Source organism: Setaria italica, chromosome II (genome assembly GCF_000263155.2).
Source record: "Setaria italica strain Yugu1 chromosome II, Setaria_italica_v2.0, whole genome shotgun sequence".
NCBI lineage: Eukaryota > Viridiplantae > Streptophyta > Magnoliopsida > Poales > Poaceae > Setaria > Setaria italica.
Window position 1 is genome coordinate 1,500,924 of NC_028451.1, and position 15,583 is coordinate 1,516,506.

At 41.2% G+C, this 15,583-nt stretch overlaps 2 protein-coding genes across 2 annotated transcripts; one reads left to right on the forward strand and one right to left on the reverse strand.

Moving 5' to 3' along the window:
- Positions 1–244: 244 nt before the first annotated feature.
- On the forward strand, positions 245–2,353 carry LOC105913708. Its single transcript, XM_012843529.2, has 2 exons — positions 245–1,537; positions 1,793–2,353. The coding sequence occupies exons 1-2, from the start codon at positions 935–937 to the stop codon at positions 2,141–2,143; spliced, it is 954 nt and encodes a 317-aa protein (XP_012698983.1). The 5' UTR covers positions 245–934; the 3' UTR covers positions 2,144–2,353.
- Positions 2,354–11,856: 9,503 nt separating this feature from the next.
- LOC101767939 (callose synthase 10) lies at positions 11,857–15,203 on the reverse strand (the record flags this gene model as incomplete). Its single annotated transcript, XM_004958848.1, has 10 exons — positions 11,857–12,093; positions 12,376–12,558; positions 12,653–12,703; positions 13,253–13,372; positions 13,487–13,589; positions 13,942–14,094; positions 14,469–14,557; positions 14,627–14,740; positions 14,829–14,987; positions 15,105–15,203. Coding segments are annotated over 10 exons (1,308 nt in total), but the record flags the coding sequence as incomplete, so codon positions are not given.
- Positions 15,204–15,583: the final 380 nt, after the last annotated feature.

The window sequence follows — 15,583 nt, forward strand, 5'->3', positions numbered from 1 at the left end:
GGGAATAATCCCATGGCGTGAAAGATGAAAACATTCTGTGATGATTGGATGATGCTTGCCTGGTTGTGCAGGGCTAGGATCGAGACATCTGCCCCGCGGGTGTCGATTTGTGCAAATTAAAATATACTGTTCTTAAATATATGATACCGTTGACTATTTTTCATTCGTTTGACTATTCATTTTTTCTACAATTTTTTTTGCAAATAGATAAACCTACAAGTTAAATCTAAAGTACATTTGATAATAGACATACTTAAATATATGACACCGTTGACTTTTTTTCATTCGTTTGACTATTCATTTTTTCTACAAATTTTTTTAAATAGATAAACCTACAAGTTAAAATATAAAGTAAAGTACATTTAATAATAGATATAGTGATACGCATTTTACTTTAGCTAACTTACTCGTTCAATTGATATTGGTGGTCAAAGTTAGAGTAAAAAGTAAACAAGTGTTATATATTTAAGAACAGAGGAAGTACATGATGATGTGCTTTGTCCATGGCGGATTGTTGGCATATGTAATCAGTAATTATGCCATGCAGTAGCATATGGCAGGGTGTGTGGGTGGTGTTGCTGTCTGACGACCATCAGCTTATCTTTGCTGCATTTTTATTTCCAGCACCAACTGGGTGAACTCTCGGGCCGGGATCACCCAAGGACCATATTATATACTTATTTACCTATCATATTATTTTTTTAAAAAATTATTTCACAGTGTTTCTTGTACTTTTTCCCCCACGAGAGGAGATATCTGGCATCTATGAGAAGGATCTCCTGCCAGACAGCTGCCTCCACCTGAAGGCCGTGCTTGAAAGACCTAAAATCAAAAGGCTGTACTCTTGGGAATTCAGAATCCAAACAATCAGCAAAATGAGCCACTGCCAGACTTAAATGAGGACCCTGATGAGGAGGAGCACATACAGGCCCAGATGCAACTACTAGTTCAAGACCTGGAAAACCAAGCACCAGAGCAAGGGGACCTGCAGCAGGACCAGCATCAGGAAGAGATGGATCTGCAACTGAGTTTGTCTGTACCTCTCCCTTCCTTTTCAACCCCAGATGTCAGTGGACAAAAGGGGAATAGTTCTGGGGAAAGTGTGCAGCAGCAAGTTCAAGTGGAACAAGTGCAAGAAGAAGTCCAGCAAGAAAATGAGCAGGTGGTTGTTCTGGCCATTCCCGCCATTCAGCAGCTTCAGAATGTTCAAGATGGGCAGATTCCAGTGGCCCAACAGAATGCGCAGCACATGCCATTTCCAGTTCAGGGGGTCCAGAACATGGGGCCAAACCAGGAGAATGAACACGTAGGTGGACAATTCCTCCACCCAATTCAGTTAAATCAGGAAGGTGGGCCAGAAGCACAGTTCAACATAGACTTAAATGTAAACATGTTCAGAGCTGAATCAGGACACAGTAATGATGCTGATCCAGGGTGGGCTGCAAGGTTGAACGAGGCCTACAACAAGCCAGTTTCTAGCCCAGATCTGCAACAACTTTGGGCTAGATTCTTCTCCATGGAGGGCTCCCCTGAACAGGTGATCACTATCTCTAATGAATGGGCACCTTTTTTTACTGTTAAGCTGCTCACACCTAATAAGTTTGACTGGGCAAGTTCATTCTTATCTTCAAAAGCTCGTGAATTGTTAATGTCTGGAGGCAAAATCAGTGCAACAATGTCTCTATCACTTCCAATTGCCTGTCCTCAAAATGCAACACCTGCATGTTTAAATACTCAAATTCAAGATAACGATATTCATGATGACTCAACTAATCCTGGTCCCCGTGTTCAGAGAAAGATCAAAATGTCAACGCCACTGGTGGAAACACGGGCAAGAAGGAGCCCCAGGATAAGGAGCCGCAATGCTGGTTTCAAGCATACGAGCTGCAACTCAAGGAACTGCCTGGCCTGTGCTGCTGTACCACCTACCCTGACGACCAAGGCAATGGTGGCCATTGGGGAGGACTTCTGCAAGATAAGCAAAGAGAAGTTATCTGAAGCAACTCTCCGAACCAAGCCACCAACAGCCAACCTGATAGGTGACAAGAGAGGGGCCAGTTCAAAGAGACAGAAGGGCAACGAGAGCATCAAGGAGGTGGAAGAAGGAGAATGCTCGGCCACAGGAAGGAGGACCGAGAACTGATTTGGGGCCTTCGTCATCATCTTTTGTCTTATAATGATGTTAAGACACCTTGCAGTGATGTCTAGTGGGAGGATGGGGCCCACAAAACAATATCGTTTGTCGTGAATTGGTGGGTAAACATGCTTGGGTTAATTAGTTGGATTATCTGGCTTCATTTTGCCTTTTCGTTATGTACTTTGGCAAACATTGGGGAGTTTTCAGTGTTTTATATGACCGGTTTGTTCCATAGAAATGACGGTGTTGTGAGCAGAAGCTGCACAACCAATATTATTCAGAGTTCATAATGAATCAGACTCAAGGCAAAAGAAATTGGGGAGTGCTGTCATGGAATGTCAGGGGGATCAACTCAGTGGAAAAATGGGACGCGATTAAAAGTAAGATAAATGAATCCAAATGTGACATATTATGTTTACAGGAAACCAAAAGGGAAGCGTTTGATCAAGTATATATCAAAAAAAATTTGTCCTCACTCATTGGATGAATTTGTTTTTCTGCCCTCGGTTGGGAATTCGGGGGGATCAATAATAGTTTGGAACAAGGCAAAGTTCAATGGCACTTTAGAATTTCAGAATGCTTACGCACAATTCACCTGCAGAGTGACAGGAGAAAACTGGTACCTACGCTTGTTTCTAAACTGGCCCATATATAACATCGGCAGTAAGAATTAATGGTGTTGACATTGTATCGGTCTCCTCCATAATTAATCTGGCATCAAATTAATCTGTACAATGTGCAGCCGATTGAAATTAACATCATCAATCGGTTCTTCTCGTTGGAATATTATATTGACTTGAAGTAACTCCAACAAGCCGATGAATACTCCCTTAACTCCAACTGACGCAAAATTCTGATGGTGGTGGATCCTACATCAGCACATGAGGACCTAGAAGATGTGCTTAACTCCAGTGCAGAATCCAAATTGGTGCGCGTAGTGTGCGCGGGCGTGCCAGTCAGTTTAACCATTCAACTGACAAGGTAGAGACAATACTTCTTGGTGAGGGTGAGTAGTTCACCGGCTATCAGCCGATTCAATATAATTTCACGATAATCATCGGCTAGAAAGCCGATAGGAAACAGAGCGCCATCGAGCTCTCGCTCCACCACAACCAGAGCTACAAGCTAATGAGATCTAAACTGATATCGCGACCAATATTTCTAGGTGAAACCACAGTGATGCGCCCGATAGTTGCAGCCTATAAACACTCAGCAGGACACCAATCTAAACCTTGTCAGCCGATGAATCCAATCATAATAGAACTCAATTCCAACGGCACTCGAGGGGCAGTCAAGATTAAGATGCACCAGGCTATTAAAAACGGATCTATCATCTATTCCAATAGAATTAATAACAATTAATGTGTCGTAAATGGCAAGATGATAGAACAGATAAATATCAGTCGATGCAAGCTTAATCAAGGCGGGATAACTGGTGAATACCGTAGATCGAGACAGAAGCAATTCGCCGTAAGTCAAAGATCCAAGATACTCGATAACTGGTAGATGAAACTAGACGAAACCACAACGATGCGCCTGGTAGTTAAAGTCTAGAACACCTGATGACGGGAACTTGCAGCTTCCGGAGATCGAGGTCGATGCAGCCCAGCTTGCTAGAAGGAACTCATCGAGAAGCTACATTACTCCTACTCCTAATGCAATGGCGTGAAGCCGAAAGGTAAAAGTAAATATGTTTGTTTATTGATCGTGTGATAAAAATTACAATGACCTTGGGCACATATTTATACCCCAAACTAATGACTCCTAGCATGAGTCGTACGGGACTTGCCTAATACAAAATATTTAAATAAAAGGAAATACTAAAATACATGGACTCTAATTCCCTTTCCGCAGAGTCTTTCTCGATGAAGTTTCTATCTTATACTGATTTCGGCTGAGGCATCTAGATTAGGAAATATTTAATTCCAACAATTCGAACGCCATGCTTGCATGCACACGCTAGCTTTCCCTCTTGACGCCATCTACAGGATCCCTGCCGATGCATACTGATAGCCGATGATTTTTCTCCACTCCGGACTTCACCGGGTTTATCGACCAAAATTCGGTGTCAACACTAACAAATGTATATGCTCCTTGTACTCCAGAAGAAAAAATGGAATCCATTCATTGGTTCAAAGAGATTGAGATGACAGATGACGATAAATGGTGGCTTGTAGCGGGAGATTTCAACTTTTAAGGAGGCCGGAGGATAGAAATAAGCCAGGAGCTATAATGGCTTTCAACAACGCCATCAGCAAACTAAGATTAGTGGAATTGCCACTTAAATGTTGTAAATTTATCTGGACCAACAAACAGAGAAACCCACTTTTAGAAAGACTGGACTGGTTCTTTATCTCACCGGCGTGGACAACCACCTTTCCCAATACCTTTGCCACAGGTTTATCGAGAGATACCTCGGATCACACACCTTGTATGGTTTTAGTCCAAACAAATGTGCCAAAACCACAAACCTTCATATTTGAGAACTACTGGTTAGAACACGAGCATTTCTTACTGGTTTTTCAACATGCTTGGAACTTACCGTTGCACCATGTGGATCAAGCTAAAAAGATTACGGGGAAATTCAAAAACTTGAGAAGAGGTCTTAAAACATGGAAGGCACAATTACCTAGTTTGGCAACGACAATCTAAAACAACAAAATAATCTTACAATTCATGGATATAATTGAAGAAACAAGCGATTTGACACTCGAAGAATGGAACTTCAGACATATCGTATCAAAAAATTTGGAGCAATTTTTGCATCAGCAGAAAGTATACTGGAAGCAAAGAGGAAAGGCAAAATGGATCAAACAGGGAGATGAATGCACCAGGTTTTTTCACGCACAAGCCTCGATCAAGAACACCAAAGATACAATAACGCATCTGATGACAGAAGGAGGAACACAGGTAACCCAACATGAGGCCAAGGCTGAAGTTCTTTGGAACTCTTTCAAACAAAGGATGGGTGAATCGGATTATACACATATGTACTTTCAGCTGCAGGATTTATTGCAACAAGATGATAACCTTCTCAGCCTAGAGGAACCGTTCACAAAAGAAGAAATAGATAGGGTAATTGCTGAATTGCCAAATGACAAATCACCTGGACCAGATGGGTTCAATGTAGAGTTTCTCAAAAAATGCTGGCATCTTATAGCACATGATTTCTATAAATTGGTGCAAGATTTCTATGAGGGAAATTTATGCTTACAAAGCATCAATTCTTCCTTTATCACACTACTGCCCAAGAAAGAGAGTCCCATTTATGTTGGTGACTTCAGACCCATCTCTCTTCTTAACTCCACACTGAAGTTAATCACGAAGCTTTTAGCACAAAGCCTGCAGCAGGTCATAAGGAGGCTCATACACCATAATCAATATGGGTTCATTAAAACAATATGGGCATACGAATATTTACACATTTGCAAAGCCTCGAAAATAGACCTGATCATCCTGAAATTGAACTTTGAGAAAGCATTTGACAGGATTGAACATCAAGCAATTCTTGAGATTCTCAAACATAAAGGCTTTGGCACCAGGTGGTTGAAATGGATTAAAGCAATACTTGGGTCAGGAACTTCATCGATACTCTTGAACGGAGTTCTGGGGAAGGTTTTTCATTGCGAAAGGGGGGTAAGACAAGGTGATCCCCTATCACCTCTCGTCTTCGTCCTTGCAGCGGACTTACTACAAACAGTGCTAAATCATGAAAAGGACATAGGGAACATCAATCTACCGATACCACAGAGAGCAAGAACAAACTTTCCAATTGTACAATATGCTGATGATACATTACTCTTTATGGAAGCCTGCCCACATCAGTTAATGGTACTAAAAGAAATACTACATATCTTCGCCATGTCCACATGCCTGAAGGTGAATTATGCAAAGTCAGTAATGATGCCGTTAAACATCTCTGAACAAAAGCTACAAAGCTTGGCACACACTTTTGAATGTCAAATAGGTTCCCTACCTTTCATTTACTTAGGCTTACCCTTGGGGACAGTCAAATCGAAGATATGCCCCTAATCCAAAAAGTGGAAAGAAGACTGAATTCAATGTCCATGTTCTTAAGTCAAGGAGGAAAACTGGAAATGGTAAACTCGGTACTATCGTCATCAGCGGTGTTTCACATCTCAACAATCAAATTACACAAGGGAGTCATAACACAATTAGACAAATTCAGAAAACATTGCCTTTGGAGAGGATCATATCATAGTTCTAAGAAGCCTTCAAAAGCTGCATGGCCACATGTATGCCTACCTAAGGAAAGTGGTGGACCGGGAGTCATCAACTTAAGTGCCCAAAATGAAGCCCTGTTCTTAAATTTCTACATAAGTTTTTCAACAGGGAGGATATTCCATGGGTTCATCTTCTCTGGGAGAATTACTACCATAACGGCAAATTACCAGGTGAACAAAACAAAGGTTCCTTCTGGTGGAAAGATGTGGTCAAGCTCCGGGACAGATACAAAGGGTTAGTTGCGCTGTTTTTGCATGATCTATGGAATGGAGTATTATCAAAATTAGATTTCCCAGAGCTTTTTTCCTTCGCTACGAATTCCAAGAGCACATTCAAAACAGTAATGGGGAAACCACAGCTCATACAGAATTTCAATCTGCCTTTGACCACACAAGCTCATAATCAGGCTATCGCTTTGCAACAATGGATCTCTAAGCTACCTTACAGACTGACAAAGACACTTGGTCCTACATCTGGGGATCACCAGCATTCATAACCAAAAAAGCGTATCAAACTATTATTGGAACAAGGAGCATCCATCCAACTTTTCGTTGGCTATGGAGATCAAGGTGTCAAAAAAAATACAAAATTTTCTTTTGGCTTCTGCTCAAGGACCGTTTAAGTACAAGGGATCTCTTAGGAAGATGACAAATGCACCTAGAATCATACACTTGTGACCTTTGCATTCGGCAAAAAAAGGAAACGGTAAAGCACTTATTCCTTTCTTGCAACTTCACCAAAGCATGCTGGAATAGCATAGGAGTCACCTACATTGCAACAAGAACAACAATGAACATCATTGGCCAAATCAAAACAAAGTTAGGAGTATCATTCTACATGGAAATCATTGTACTTATGACATGGAGCATCTGAACAACAAGAAACAAGTGGATGTTTAATAACTTGGATCCAAGGCCAGAGCAATGCAAAAGGAAATTCGTTTAGGAATTTAAGAATATTTTGTTAAAAGCCAGAGCAAGACGCATTCAACAAATGGAAGTGTGGCTACACTTTGTTTAACCCTTTCTTTAACTTTCCGCCTAGGGGTTATTTCCCCTCCCGTGCGTAATAACTAGAACTTTTATCTTTTATTATTAATATATAATTAGTAGGGGGCTCGCACCCCTCCTGTTCTCTCGAAAAAAAGTCATCCACATGCTGCAAACTTGAGGGCAAGCAAGGCACAACGAAAGGAAGGTGATGGGGGTGGGAGTGGTGGTGTATGGCAAGGGCGCCTTGGGCACCCTAGCTGCTTGGGAAGCTTGGTGTGCTGCTGGCTCGGATTGACGAGTACAAGCCTGCTTACTGGAGCCAAGAAGTGAGGTCAAATTCCTAGCTAGAGAGAGCATGCATGCGTTCCTAAAGATGTCGGATATAGAGGAGCCTGATGAGCAAGCAAAGTGCTGGGCAAGGGAAGTGCGGGAGCTGTCCTATGACATCGAGGACAAGGTTGATGAGGACAAGGAAAGTTACTTCCTATCAGTTTCTGTGTCTCCGATTCTATTTTGGGTTTATATGCTTGTGGTTACCAAATACATGTTCCTCTTTTATAGTACCTGCAAACAATATAATTTGAGTATTATAGATTCACCTCACCGACTGGCCAAGTAATGTTCAACATTTATGTACTTTTATTCATCCTCCAAAAACTTTTCTATTCTATAAATATAAACCAGTATGTCAATGAAACCCTCTTAATAGTGTCCATGAGCCACAAACTAGAAAAATCTATATTACACTAAGTGTCCTTTGTCTCCTTGTGACACTTGTTACTAGAAAGGTCCTTAGTCTTGTCGCATTAGCTCCATGCCGCTTTCCAATTCAAATTGAGGGGACACATTCAAATAAACTTATGACATTATAACCAACATATATTCGCTTTAAAATACAAGTGTTAGTCACGATTAAATGGTTGTCATTTATTGCTAAAGCACACCCTTACCAAAGGTGCGAAAGGGCCAAGATGATGCCTAGGTGCTTTGCTGACGTCCTATCCTAAACAATGAAAGAGATTCTTTATTTGTGATGATGGAACTTCTGACTTGGAACTTCTGACTTTAAGGTTTAGATCTCAAGTACTATATTGTCGTGATGCCAAAACTTCTGACTTTTTTATACCATAATAAATTACATAAATTCTAATCTCGATGATGTGGATACTTAAGAGAAAAAATTAAGAGAATTTTTCACGAATTTCATAGATTTCGGTGAGGACCGAAATAAGGGTGAAAACGAAATTAAGAACCCTGGTGTTGATAACTAACCTTCTGACCATAGTTTGGCTGGCAGAATAATTATTTTGAGCAATGATTGATGCCCTCGAAGTAATCATCCTATCATGTGTTACATCCCCCTTAACAGTTTGAGTTGACCAGCACAAGCATGCATCATGGTTGGTTCCTACTCCCACCGTTTCCAAATTACTTGTCACTTTAGCTTTGCACTAAGTCACATAACTATTTTTTTGAGGGTCGAGTCACATAACTATATCTCTGACCATCAATTCTTCTAGCAATTTAGTCCATATGGAATAAAAATGATATGTTTTCCAGTAATGATATGTTAAATTATATATTTTTCTCTTTACCTCTGTTCCCTTTTATTCCTTATTGGCTCCACCTCCTTAGTACTATAGTGTGACCCCCGACTCAATTTGGTTGGCCCAGTATGGCCCATGAGCGCAGGTGCACATGTTTAGTACACCTTACTAGTTGAGTAAGGGTGGAGCCAACTTATAAGCCTTTATCAACCAGCCATAGCATCTTTAGGTTAACCCTTTTACACGAAGCGAGTACGAAAGTGTAAGCAGGTTGTTATGTGTACATGCGCCCACCCCTCGGAAGGGTTAGACGGTGTGGCTTTGGAGGACGGGGTTGTTACAAATAGTATCAGAGCCGACCCTCACGGTTGCGTGTACGGATCAGTGTGCGGGCATATGGCGCATGGCTCGTGTGGGCTCTGGATGGGCCACATGGCATGGCATATGGCGCCGGCACTGGACGTACGGTCGTGCACTAAGAGGAACATTCCTGGACATTGGCCCATGTGTGGGTGAGTTGGACCGACCCTCGCGGTTACGCGTACGGGTCAGTCTACGGGCATATGGCGCATGGCTCGTGTAGACTCTGGATGGGACACACGACATGGCATATGGCGCCGGCACTGGACGTACGGTACTGACGAAGACGTCGGGTTCTTTGAGGGGGGTGAATGTGACACCCGGCCCAATTTGGTTGGCCCAATGTGGCCCATGAGCACATGTGTACATGTTTAGTACCACCTTGCTAGTTGAGTAAGGGTGAAGCCAACTTATAAGCCTTTGTCAACCAGCCATAGCACCTTCGGGTTAACCCTTTTACACGAAGCGAGGACGAAAGTGTAAGCAGTATGCTATGTGTACGCGTGCCCGCCCCTCTGAAGGACTGAGCGGTGCAGTTTTGGAGGACGTGATGTTACATAAAGCCTTCCTCCTTCCTTATCCGTCAAAGCCGACCAACATGTTGCCCCTCCTCCCCCCCTCTACGCTGCTGACCTTTTGCATATCGTTGGAACTTTGACTTTGTTGCAAGCTGTTGGACAAGTACAATTTTGTACAAAATATTGTTGCCCCATGTGGTGTCAGCTAAGCTCGATCTAGCCGGCGTGATGCCCCAACTAAATAATGCCGCTGGCGTCATAAAAAATAATCTCTCCGGCCACCTAGCCTATATATACCCTAGCTATGCAAGCCGGCCAGTTCGCCGTAGCCGAGTCGATCAGCTGGTCGCAGTTGCATTGGATCCGACGACGCAGTTGTGAGATCATCAGGGTATCATGCATCTTCTTCTAATCAAATTAATAATAATCTGGTGCTGGAATTAATATGATTTTTCTGTTGATGCTGTCCTTCTTCTTTAATCAATCTTCAATTTTGCAGGGAGGGTCGAAACGATGATGGCGGCGCTCAAGAACAAGAGGATGGCCGTGGCCATCGTGCTGATGCTGGCCATGCTTGCCATGGCGATGACGGTTGCGGCGAATTGTATATGTGACTTTTGCAACTGCGAATGCGACGAGTACTGCCAGCATATATGTCCTGTAGAATGCGGGTGATACTTGCGCCTACACCTAGCTTGTTCCAACAATAAGCCATGCCCGTCTGTGTGTATGCAATGTACCTGCCATATCTCTTGGCAAAGATTAATGTTTGTTAAGATCTTTCATGAGTTTTTTGAGCTACCGTACCAATAAAAGTGCTAGAGAGCATTGAGTGTGCATCATTTTCATGGCTAGCTTCATAAGATCAAACCCCTCTTAATAGTAGGGTCCATGTGCTACAAACTAGAAAAATCTATACTACAATAAGTGTCCTTCATCTCCTTGTAACACTTGTTACTAGAAAGATCCTTAGCCTTGTCGCATTAGCTCCATGCCGCTTTCCAATTCAAATTGAGGGGCAACATTCAAATAAACTTATGATATTATAACCAATATATATCCGCTTTAAAACACAAGGGTTAGTCACAATTAAATGGTTGTCATTTATCATCAAAGCACGCCCTTACCAAAGGTGCGAAAGAGTCTAGATGACGCCTAGGTGCTTCACTGATGTCCTATCCTAAACAATGAAAGAGATTCTCTATTTGTGATGTTGGAACTTCTGACTTTAAGGTTTGCATCCCAAGTACTATATTGTCGTGATGCCAAAACTTCTGACTTTTTGATACCATAATAATTTACATAAATTCTAATCTTGATGATGTGGATACTTAAGAGAAAAAAATAAGCGTGAATTTCATAGATTTCGGTGAGGACCGAAATAAGGGTGAAAACGAAATTAAGAACCCTGGTCTTGAGAACTAACCTTCTGACCATAGTTATGACCATATTTTGTACAAAATATTGTTGCCCCATGTGGTGTCAGCTAAGCTCGATCTAGCCGGCGTGATGCTCCAACTAATAATGCCGCTGGAAAAAAATGTTGCCCATGAGTACGTGGCTGGCACACCCAAATTGTTAAAGTTCGTCAAAACTTTGAGCCCACAAGCAAGAATGTGGTGGCTACAAACCAACCTTCTGACTTGTTGGTCCCACAACGCAGTCACAGACGCTCCCGTCCCTCAAGTCTCGAGCTGGCGTCGAGCTTTAAACAACAGTGACAAAGAAAATCCATCAACCGAACATTTGGCATTTCTCAGTAACTAACAGTCGTCCTCATACATGAAACAGTTAAACATGGATGCAACATACTGCTGCTAGACCATCGGAACAAAAGAAAAATAACTTTCTTCACACAATTACATTATTAGCGTTGAAACAACTGAGGACATACACTACCGGAAACAGTAGATTTCCGGAAATTATGTGCAGAGAGGCTGTCGTCCAAAATAACCCTCGCTAAATTGTTCATCACCCTCACTAGCTAATTCCAAAGAATGCACAGCAGAAACGTACGTCCAGTTGACGATACAAAGATGATCGAGGCCGGCCTTTTCTCATGCCTTCTGATTTGCTTTGTTTCCTGCCAGGATGCGGGAGATCTCCAGGCCACGGCTGAAGGCTTGGTTGAACAGGATGCGTGACTGGAACGTCGACGCAAAGGGGAACCATGAGAGGAGAACGATGGGCACAAAGATGATGGCGCCCATTACCGCGTCGTACATCCGCGCCATCTCCCGGACTGAATCCCATAGCCCAAGGGTTTTCGTTACCCTCTTCCATGTGATGGCCAGCTGCCATGACAAGTAAAAAGTTATCCACGGATCATCATTATATTAATTGACAAATTTGGTAGATGATGTAACTGGAAGACATTCTTCAGCATCAATTATATATGTTTACAAATTAAAAAAAAAGGAAGCTGGAAAAGGCAGCACATGAACTGAAACGAAGACAAGTTTGAAAAAGCTATAGTGAATATAATCTAACAGTAGTGTGATCAATAAGTAGTAGCAGACTGATGTAATACAAGCATTTAGGAAATCAAAACGAACAGAGGGCGTTGTTGTACTCACACATAAAACAAACCAACCAGTTGCTATAAAAGCAAGTGCACATGCAAATAAATCCACAATAGTGAACCGTGTGAATACAATAAGTAAGGTAATTCCTGCAATAATCCCAATAGCAAGGAGGCCATGCAGAAACCGAACAAAACGCGACAAGTTAGTTTCCTTCTTCGGAGTTGCGGTAAAAAGCTGAAACACAATAGGACAAAATTAGCTTAGAGTTCGTCCCCATAATTTAAAAACGTGCAACATGTGAAAAGTCCAAACAATTAACAGAAATAACCTGGAAAAGGAGAACCATAACAAGGAGAACAAGCCATGAGAAACCGTAGACCTGGACAGTAATAAAAGGCATTAGATATAGAAATATGTTTGAAAGAAAGAAATTTGGTGGCAGGAATTTTAGTAAAGCATGCCATGCCAAGTCTAGGGGCTTGGGAGAGGGGTAATTTGGAGACCTCCCCGAAATAGGGGCTATACATAGTATGGGGACTAAACCTCGATCTTTTGCCTTGGCTCCTGAATATTTTGTAGGGGCCTGTTTAGGGGTCCGGTGGAGTTGCTCCAGACTTTTGAAATGTATTGGTTGAATTCTTTATGACCTTGAAAGATGAAGCTACAGGATTCCTACACAGTTCTCACTTTGTAGATTCTTACTTTCCTTTGGATGAGGATAGGCTATACTAACTCCTACTCGCATGCAGAGGAGCTACCATCAGTCAGCTTGATCAACATCAAAGTAGTGAGAGGTGAAATAAGACATATATGGTATATGCAAATCTTGATAAAGATTTAATATCAATGTATAATTAGTTAATAACAAGTGGCTGAGCAATTGAAGAACTTGCACTGAAGAATGGCAAATCGAGAGAGCTCGACTTACCGCAAGGGATGTATTATGGACTGTAATCTTAAGCTTGTACATAATGCCATACTGAAAAATGAGAAATCTAAGGGTAAGGATTGTCTCCAGGATACGTCCTCGGAATGTCCGGATATGATCCTGTATAAACATATTCAGATAATTTTTTTTCAAACGGTGTTAGTTTTCATTGAATAGAACGAATTACCAAGTGTTAAAACAAGTATAATTCAAACACAGTGCATGGTTACTGACCTGCTCCTCATCCCACCAAGATTCCCAACTATTGTAACCCTTTACCCCAGCTCCACCTTTATAAAGTAACCAGGTTTTCCAGTCATCAAAGTCCTCCACAGTCCTGTTATTTCCAACAACATAGTCAGTAAATAGGGGGAAGAAATGCAACAGTAAATACATACGCATCAACAAAATGCATTAGTACCAAAACAAAAAGAAATTAAGTTAAAAAGCATCCATGTATCTTATGCATGTAAAAACGAACATATTTTTCAAACCAATTTTAATAATAGTGCATACTATCTCCCTATACTTCCAGAGCAAATAATTCATCAAGTATTGTGTTGTGTTTCTCCATAATGTGAAAAACTCACTAAACTGTCAATTCTCCCAATCAATGGTCACCATAATTCAATGCCAACAGCCAACTAAATTCAAGGAAGAACTTTAAGATGGGATTGAAATAAACATACTTTTGCCACTCAAAACCAGAGGGGTTGAATATGTAGGGTGCGAAAAGCCAAGAAATAGCAAGGAACCAGCTACTGATAAGAATAAATGAAGATGAGCCACCCTTCGTGTAGCCATACGCAATGTAAACGTTGAGGAGGAGAGCAACCTCAAGCCTGCAATAATAATGCCTTTCAGATGGACCATCAGCTAACAAAAGAAGTACACTTAACTAGAATTAAGGATTCCACTTGCTGTGTCAGATCCTTATAATGCCGAGGAAAACATATATCAGGTGTTTCCAGGTGTGATTCATAACCTTAAGCTGTCAACACATAGGTTACAGTCTTCATGTTTTGGACACCATACTTTGAAACATAGATTCTGCCTCTTTAATGCACTAGGCATGTCGCACAGTAATATAAGATACTTCAAGCAATACGATTGACATAAAAAGATAGCTGTCCTTATACATTTATGGAAATATAATTGCATGACTACAGGTCAACTTCCTGTAAGAATTTATAATTACTTTGGAAAGTAAACTTACACTTTAACAAAGTGGCTTCGAGAAAAGAGCCTATAATTTTCAGCGAACTTTATGTGGCGAACAACAAATCCTCTTCCAGTAGCATGATACTGCATGATGGAAACTGTTAGAAAAAATCTAGGAAGTGATAATGGTAATAACAAATAATACAATTGTACCTTTGCACCACCATGGAGGATTGTTCTACTGAAGTAATGTGTTTTTGTTCCAAGAGAAAATATGAAAAAGACTGAGCAAAACTGGAGCTGCATTGTAGTAAAACTGAAAACAGCCTGCACAAGGTTGAACAATATGATGAGATTAAAATATCCCAGTAAAGAGCAGGTGTATTTTTCCAAAAAAAAAAAACAGAGAGCCCACCTTCATCAGCCCCAGCTCCAATATAAATTCCATTATCATTGGTATTGCTGTAAAAATACCAATCTGGACCAAAAACTGAGCATTTAAAGCAGCATCAAGTGCAGCGTTCCCCAAAAACCTAGCTTGCTGAGATATTGAATAGTCAAGTCCAGAGAGTGCCTGTTAGAATAGCATGTCTCGGTCAAATAATGCAATAATGCAAAAGAAAAGGAAACAACATTCGGAGAAAACAACATGAACCAGGAGCATAACACATTGAAAATTCAAAGTTCTCACCAGATAAAACCTTCCGTACAAGAAGATATACAGAGTTAGAACAGTCATCTGCGTGCATAAATGAACAAACGAGCCAACAGACTGGTAGTAATTAACAATATGAAAGTTGCAAAATTAGTTCACTATAAGCAAATTCCAATTGCAGAGTTGTTCCAGGTGAGCACCAAGAACCAAATTTCCAAGCTAGGATCAGGGAATGAGAAACAGATGAGATTTCCAATCCAAAATTTCAATAGAATGTTGAAAATTAATACTATTCAAAAGGTTCAGGCTCAACAAGCTCTGGGTTTGATCTCAACAGCCAAGCTAGATTCCTAACGCGAATCAAGAACAAACTCAACTCAACATTTTACCAAACAGCCTTTTGGGACTCTCATAGAGGCTGAGTTATGGACACCAAGCTTCTAACTAGAGAAGCTTCTAACATTTTACCATAAGCCTCCTGCATCCACTCATAGAGGCTGCATGAACGCTCAAGA

Bases quoted from the DNA above. Each gene is read 5' to 3' on its own strand.
- LOC105913708 (XM_012843529.2), top strand. From the start codon at position 935: ATGCAACTACTAGTTCAAGACCTGGAAAACCAAGCACCAGAGCAAGGG. The intron at 1,538-1,792 runs GTGATCACTATC...CCCCGTGTTCAG, and splicing joins TGGAGGGCTCCCCTGAACAG to AGAAAGATCAAAATGTCAAC.